This window comes from Arachis hypogaea, chromosome 6 (genome assembly GCF_003086295.3).
Source record: "Arachis hypogaea cultivar Tifrunner chromosome 6, arahy.Tifrunner.gnm2.J5K5, whole genome shotgun sequence".
In the NCBI taxonomy this organism is placed as follows: domain Eukaryota; kingdom Viridiplantae; phylum Streptophyta; class Magnoliopsida; order Fabales; family Fabaceae; genus Arachis; species Arachis hypogaea.
Window position 1 is genome coordinate 115,008,229 of NC_092041.1, and position 7,474 is coordinate 115,015,702.

General features: G+C 33.7%; 1 protein-coding gene across 1 annotated transcript; it reads right to left on the bottom strand.

The window, feature by feature from the left end:
* Nucleotides 1–323: 323 nt before the first annotated feature.
* On the bottom strand, nt 324–6,730 carry LOC112755988 (clathrin interactor EPSIN 1). Its single transcript, XM_025804360.3, has 11 exons — nt 6,499–6,730; nt 6,318–6,369; nt 4,858–4,937; nt 4,657–4,735; nt 4,462–4,545; nt 4,201–4,346; nt 3,851–4,087; nt 2,965–3,119; nt 2,184–2,377; nt 1,091–1,634; nt 324–938 (listed from the first exon to the last, which is right to left on the bottom strand). Exons 1-11 carry the CDS (start codon nt 6,537–6,539, stop codon nt 715–717), a joined length of 1,836 nt encoding a protein of 611 aa, XP_025660145.1. The 5' UTR covers nt 6,540–6,730; the 3' UTR covers nt 324–714.
* Between the last annotated feature and the right edge of the window lie 744 nt (nt 6,731–7,474).

Below are 7,474 nucleotides of genomic sequence, written 5' to 3' on the forward strand. Positions count from 1 at the left end.
CATTAATTTCAAAAAAAAAAAAAAAAAAACTTGTTTTAAGAAAGAAGAATTCTTATAACACTCTTATAAACTTTCAATAGACTTTATATAGAAATACTCAAATAAATTTCTACTTCATTCGAAGCTAAGAATTACTAACTTCAAAACATAATAAAATTGACTTTTCTAAAAACTGATTCTAAACACAAAAGCACCCCCTATATATATATATAGAATAATAATAATAATAATACTTTTTTGGTTGTAGTGGAAAGCCGAAGCCAATTCAACTGGTCTCTAATTTTAATGATAGCATCCGTTTTAGCTCAGACGATTACCAGAAATTAGAAGAAAAACACCCCTTACACAACTGTAGTTTGCTACAATGTAACATAAACGAACAGAAAAAAAAAGGACATGGGGAAAGAGAGAAAGGGAGGGGAGGAATTGTTAAGTTGATCTTCACGAATTTAAGGACTAAAAAAAAAACAGTAACCTAAAGTCGGAAGATAATATTTTACAACTCAAAGCAATACCACCAAATCTTTGGGCACTGCACGATGATGTTGCATCCGATCAGCGTGGGTGAAAAACACAATAGTAAATTCTTACCCTTTAGTAATCACAGCAGTGTGAGAAATATACATAAACAAAATACAAAAACCCACAATGGCAAGAAGCTCAACAGTCTAGGTAATGCCGGCACACAAAGAATGAGTATATAATCAGAGAATTTTACTTCTGGAATCCACCAAATTGATATTGTTGGCTGCTAAGGCTTGAGAACATGTCATTTCCGGTTTCTGTCTGTGAAGGAGTGAATCCAGATCTACCAAGACCAGAACCTGAACCCATAGCTCTACCCATGTAAAATGAAGGTGGAGGGCCTTTCACCACTTCATCTGATCCATCACTTAATCCACCCACAATCCCAACATCTGCAAGATTTACTTTCTTGGCTGCAAAAACAATGGTAGACAAATAAAATTATGGAAACTACTCAATTGCTCAACCAATTGGTATATTACAGAAAGAAAACCAAAATGTGTATTCACAATGTTGCACAAACAGGAAGATAAAAAACAATAATATATTGAGATGATAAACTTACGGCCAGATATATTGAGATCAATCAGTCCACGGCTAAGTGAATCTGCCCAGATGCCAGATTTCACCTGGAATGGATCCTTTTTAGGTGAAACTTTAGAGTCTACTGAAGTTTTACCACTCATCTTATCATGGCTGATGTCACTGGCAACATTATTGGAGGTCTGTGAAGATGCTGAATCAGGTTGAGAAGTAAAATCACCAAAAACATCAGATCCATCAAAATTATTAAGTGGAATAGCAGCAAAGGGGTCGAAAGTGCTATTGTTCACAGGAGCAGAATTTCCTGACTTATTGTCAGGCTGCGCAACTGGTTCAGGAATGGCAAAGGGATCAAAAGTGCTATTATTCACAGGAGCAGAATTTCCTGCATCTGTATGCACAACTGGTTCAGAAACAGCAAAGGGATCAAAAGTGCTACTATTCGCTGAAGCAGAATTTCCTGACTTCTTGTCTGGCTGTGCAACTGGTTTAGGAATGGAAAACAAGTCAACTGTTGGTGTAACTGAAGGAATGGCTGGCTGTGATGCAAATAGATCCACTTCTTCCTATACATAAGTCAACACGGATATGAAAAAATAGAAATTATTAACTATGTGCCAAAAGTAATAAAGAAAAAAATTTTCAGCACATTGAAGTAAAATGTGCAAAAAAGAAGGCAAGGCACACATTATTCTCTCTCATCAGTTCTTCACAATCACACATTAAAGCTTTTAAGGAGTGCAATTTATCTAGATATGAATAAGAACATTCAGAATAATGTCAAAAATTGTGCATCAGTGTTAATGATGGCATATCCCACTCATTATTGGTTCCCCCTACCTGATCATTTCAGCAAGATAACTTGTACAGTTGAATATCATTAACATACTACTTCGGAAGATGAAATTGATATTGTAATTCATAATAAAGAACAGGTCAATAATGTTTATTTCAGTTAAATACTATTCAGTCAAACAATCCTAGTTGATAATGGAAGAGAGGTTCTGAGCTTAGGACCACTAATTAGTAGAGGTTCCTGCCTTTGAATCTGCAGGCAACTGCTGGTGCAGGCATGAGAAAACCAACTGCAGTTGTAAAGAGTGAAGAAATCTAACCTGAGGTTGAGAACTAGCTCCCTTGTCCACATTAGGTGGTGCCGATACAAATGAAGCATCTGCAAATAGATCAACCTCTGAAACACTATTAGCAGCAGCCTTTTCTGTAGAAACAGATGTTGGAGCATCCATGAAGTCACTGATTAAATCTTGTCCAAAGAGATCAACTTGATTAGAGCTTCCAGCCGAAGGCTCTGTTGGAATGAAAACCCAATATCATTGACAGATTGAGAAGAAGAATAATTAAATGACTATTATTGTGGCAGATCTTGTCATCAAATGGATAGTTAAATTGATTATCGTATTTTCTGCCACTAGCTGCTCTGGGACTGGGTACACAGTTCAAGAATAAACAGATCATAATGAAAAAATAGGGATTATTTGAATAGAACTTTTACTGCACCATTTTTACATCATTTCCCTTTTATGAAAATCAAACAAGCAAGAAACAGACTCCAGCACACACTCTCCATCCTCCCCAACCCCGCGACCAGTTAAAAGGAAACAAAAACAGGAGAGGCAGTAAGAAAACTACGTCAAAATGGGGTAGGACTAGAACTGTCATTTTTCCAATCTAACAAGCTTCACCTATAGAGATAATCACTCTACCGGACCAGTCATTTTACTTGGAAAGCTTGTATTATCATATACATAACAGAAAAATGTGCATAATTTTAGTTTCATCCTAAATCTAAATTGAAGGAACAGGTTAATATCACTATTTAAATTAAATGAACAAAATCAGCAACTGGGATGCACTAGACTTTATGGGAATACTTACTAGCAGAAGTTCCTCTTGGATCAAAGTCGTCAAAGTCATCCTCGGTATTATTTGCAGGTGCACTTGAACTTTGAGAAGCAACTGAACTGTAATTATCTTGGGCATTAGTAGTAGATGACTTAGATACTCTGGATGGTGCATTCTCCTGACTTTTGCTGCAAGATAGAGATTCTGGAATTAGAATAGAGGAAATAGCATGTCCCTACGCAACCAAAAAACTGAGCAATTGATGCATGTAAGAGAAGGGAAATGGGATGAGCATCTCAACCATTGACCAAGAGTCCCATTTAAGAGAGTTCTCATTTCTCAAAAGTCAGAACAAGTTCGTTAAACTGGGAATAGAAATGCAAGGTCAAAGGCTTGAGTCTGGCTTTGATACACAAACTTATTTATTTGTTTTACAATGGAAGTATTTGAGTCATAACCTGTATTATTAAAGGTAAAAGGTGATAAAATTTTCCGAACACATCTAATACAAACCAACAAGTTTAGTTTGATGGGATTTAATATTCCTTTGGGATATTATCTGGCAAAATTTCTATTAGAACACTTCTAAAGAACTGCAAAAAAAATAAAATAAGAAAAACAAAAACATTGAAGGAAAATAGTCAAAACCATACAAATTCCTTAGTGCAAGGAACTTAAACAATTCTAGATATTTCAGGCAGCAACTTAACATATAATAACTAAATATGAAGCATCAGAAAACAAAGTACAACAAAATATATGCCATAATGACTGAATTTACAAACTAAGTTCAGTATTTCCCCCAAATTCTAACTAGTACCTAGGGTTATGCCAATGTGTAGAGACAATAATATGGCATAAACATAAAGTACAGTTACAAGTAATTTACAGACGAGAATAGCAGTAAGATATGCCTCACCTGACAGAGTGTGCAGTACCCTTTTTGAAGGAGTTCTCTTCATCGTCACCGATGTTTCGTGATCTTCTAGTGTATTTGTCTTCTTCATAGTCTCCCTTGTCTCTGTAGCTATCCCTAAACCTATCACCATCATTTGAACCAAAGCCCGAATATTTACCACTGCTCTGATAGCTGCCACTACTAAATGAGGTTGACCCAGACTTGTACGTGATTCCACTAGAAGAAACTCCGACGTATCTAAAGTACTCATCCAAAAGAAAAACAAGAATATTATTTACTAACAACACAATCTATATCATAGTTTAATTAAAATCAATTCTGGGATTAAGGTAGTGACATATTCGACCTACTTGTCACGGTTTGCAGCAGCTTTATTTCTCACTTCCTGTATCTTTTCTCTATTATTTAAAAGGGCCACAATGGTTTCTGCCTTCTTCCTGACATTTAGTCCCGAATCCTTACCACTAGGCTCAACATATTCAAAGCTAGAAAGTGCCTTCACCAATCCAAAGTAAAGGATTATATGTAAGAAAATTTATCGTTCATTCTTATTGCCAGTCTGTTTAAATATTGCAAGTTCAAAATAGCAAATACATGAGAAGGATCCTTACTGAGATTTGAAATGTATGCTCTATAATGTCATCAACTGCACGTTCAGACCCATGTGCTACCAAATACTCTATAACAGCTAATGCCTGACGTAAAAGTACTTGAGTTATTGGGTGTGATGTAACAAGAAATAAAATGCAAGGCCTTCCCTTTGTAACTTAAATTTTAAAATAACATGGTTATGCAGAAAGTGTTACCTTGTAAACATAGCGCCAATCTTTTCCAGTTTCAGCCAATCTTGTCCAAAGGACATTCATGACCATTTGACATTCAGTACTGAAAAGTATAGCAGAAGCAATAATTTAAGAATAACACTAAATTTCCTCTAAATAAGAAGGAAAAATAGAACTTCTAAAAGTAGTATAATATAACTAGAACAGAAATAGATAGATGATTACAATTTTTTGGTAGCCAGTGCAATCTCTGCCAGTGCAGAACCATGAGGACCCCAAGGTTCATTATCAGTTGCATCCAACACCTAAATCATAAATAATGGTAAGAACTCCAATAAATAAAACCAGCAGATTTATTAATCATATAATTCAAATGTTGGAGCCATACATCAAATCTACCATACACATCTACAGAGCAGGGCCACAAACCAACAACATATCACTTGCTTAATTCAACTTATAACACCATCTTTTTAAGGTTAAAAGTTATTTGTTAAGTTTGAAACTGAAAGAATGACCATAACTTAGAACAATTTATAACTACCTATCAAATTTATACCATACAAGAATTTTCTTATATAGTGTTGCTATGTAATATCTGATATCTTCCATCTTCTCGACAAAAGGCGCCAGGCTGGTGTATTTGCACAAGATGAATGAGGCTTACAACTAAAAAAATTCAAGTTCCAATAATGGTATAGAATTGCTGGGTTGGGTATGCCCAAAGTGGAGAAAACGAATATAGACTACATACTCTCCATAAATTGGGTCAGGTAAGAACTCCAATGGCAACTCTTCCGGAAGTTGAAGTTATTCAGTGAAGGCCCAATGACAGTTTACAAATTTCATACTATGTAAATGATCTATTTGGTGAAAGCCAGCCACCAGGAACTATTTGTATATCCAACAAGATGTGAAAAGCAATGAAATGCAAACGGATAGGCAATTAACTTTGATATGGCATATTGGTGTATATGTTGATAACTTTCATTCCTCTCGTTCTCTGTATGCACTCCCTGAGTTGGTTTCCCAGAAGGCTGTAGACTTGTAGTTTGGTTTAATAAAGTCCAGCATCTTACTATGTTAAACAGATCAGATTATGCAACGAGGAGATACAAATTCCATAAATAAAAGCAACATCATTGGTTTTTATGTTGCCTGTTTCTACTTTCAAGTTTTAACATGAAAAAAAAAAACATTCCTCAAAATGTTGCTGCTTGGTCCATGACTTCTATAATTAACAAAGTTGGGGAAAAAAATGAAGTGGCAACTTCTTATTTAAAGTCTGAAATATGATATGAAAACAGAAAATTGGCTTCTCTAGTACATTTTTGTCAAGCATCTTACATAAAATTATGAGTTTTTAAACAAAAACGTGCATTTCATCAACACTACTTTTTATACAGTCTATGCGAGACTTATGCAACAATTCTGCCCCATCTTCCCATGAACACAAAGATAAACAGAGACAATTCACATTCACATATGCATTTTACATACAAATCAAATCTAGAACAACACAACACAATTCAATTCACACACTCTCGCAATTCACATTCAATTCAGGAAGGGGAAAAAATATTTCTGATAAACAAAAGAACAAATCAAACAGCAATCTCATGAACATTCCAATCAAATCAACGCAAATAACAAGCAAAACAGCAGCAATTAGAATTTAACTTTACCTTCTGTTCGATCTCGGGAACCTTTAGCACCTTCAGATTCACCTCTCTCTTTCTGATTTCCACACACACATCAGGGAAAAAAAAGAAAAAAAAATCAATCACAACGTCGTGGATTAGAGATTAACACATGAATTAATTCGCATAACAAGAAGATTTTAAAAAAATATAACAGATTGCTCACATTTCTCGAACGGTTTGATCGAAGACCTTCATGAAATCCATGGCGAAGAAAGTTGCAGATCGGATCTGATCTAAGCGCAGCGTGATTTTATAAATAAACAAAGAAAAAAAGGAAGAGAAGAAAGTTACGAATGAAAAATCATATCTTATTGTATATAATTGCAGCAAAATTTCGATGGCTTAGGTTCTTTGAGTAGCAACAAATTTTTTTATTCATATTAATTTTTGTGCATGTTTGGGCGCCATTATTTTATTAAAAAAAAGATTTTTTTTTTATTTTTTAATGTGTTTGGCAAATTTCTAGTAGTAAAAGTAAAAGCACTAGTAAAATCAAAAAAAGATCTTTTTTGAGAAGCTGTAATTTACATCTTTTTTTAAAAGATCTTTTTTCCTTAAAAAAAAGATGTTTTTCGTGTAATAAATGAACAAAAAAGTACTTTTATATTGTTATACCCAAACATAATTAATAGATAAAAAGACCTTTTTACATGAGATATCCAAACATAAAATTACTTTTACTTCTCTGTAAGATCTTTTAAAAAAAGATAACTCGAAAAAAAATCTTTTCTCAAAAGCTCACCCAAACAAGCCCTTTAAGTGCATGTTTGGGTGTCATTATTTTGTTAAAAAAAAAAAGAGATCTTTTTTCAATGAAAAAAAGATTTTTTTTTATTTTTTAACGTGTTTGGCAAATTTTTAATATTTAAAGTAAAAGCACTAGTAAAATTAAAAAAAGATATTTTTTGAGAAGCTGTAATTTACATCTTTTTTTAAAAGATCTTTTTTTCTTAAAAAAAAAATGTTTTTCATGTAATAAATAAACAAAAAAGTACTTTTATATTGTTATACCCAAACATAATTGATTGATAAAAAGACATTTTTACATGAGATATCCAAACATAAAATTACTTTTACTTCTCTATAAGATCTTTTAAAAAAGATAACTCGAAAAAAGATCTTTTCTTATAAGCTCACCC

What these genes read in the sequence shown, in the direction of transcription:
- LOC112755988 (XM_025804360.3), bottom strand. Translation starts at nt 6,539, where the DNA reads ATGGATTTCATGAAGGTCTTCGATCAAACCGTTCGAGAAAT. An exon ending in TCCAAGAGGAACTTCTGCTA is followed by an intron (nt 2,378 to 2,964) that starts GTAAGTATTCCC and finishes TCATTCCAACAG; the next exon opens with AGCCTTCGGCTGGAAGCTCT. An exon ending in GAGCTAGTTCTCAACCTCAG is followed by an intron (nt 1,635 to 2,183) that starts GTTAGATTTCTT and finishes ACTTATGTATAG; the next exon opens with GAAGAAGTGGATCTATTTGC.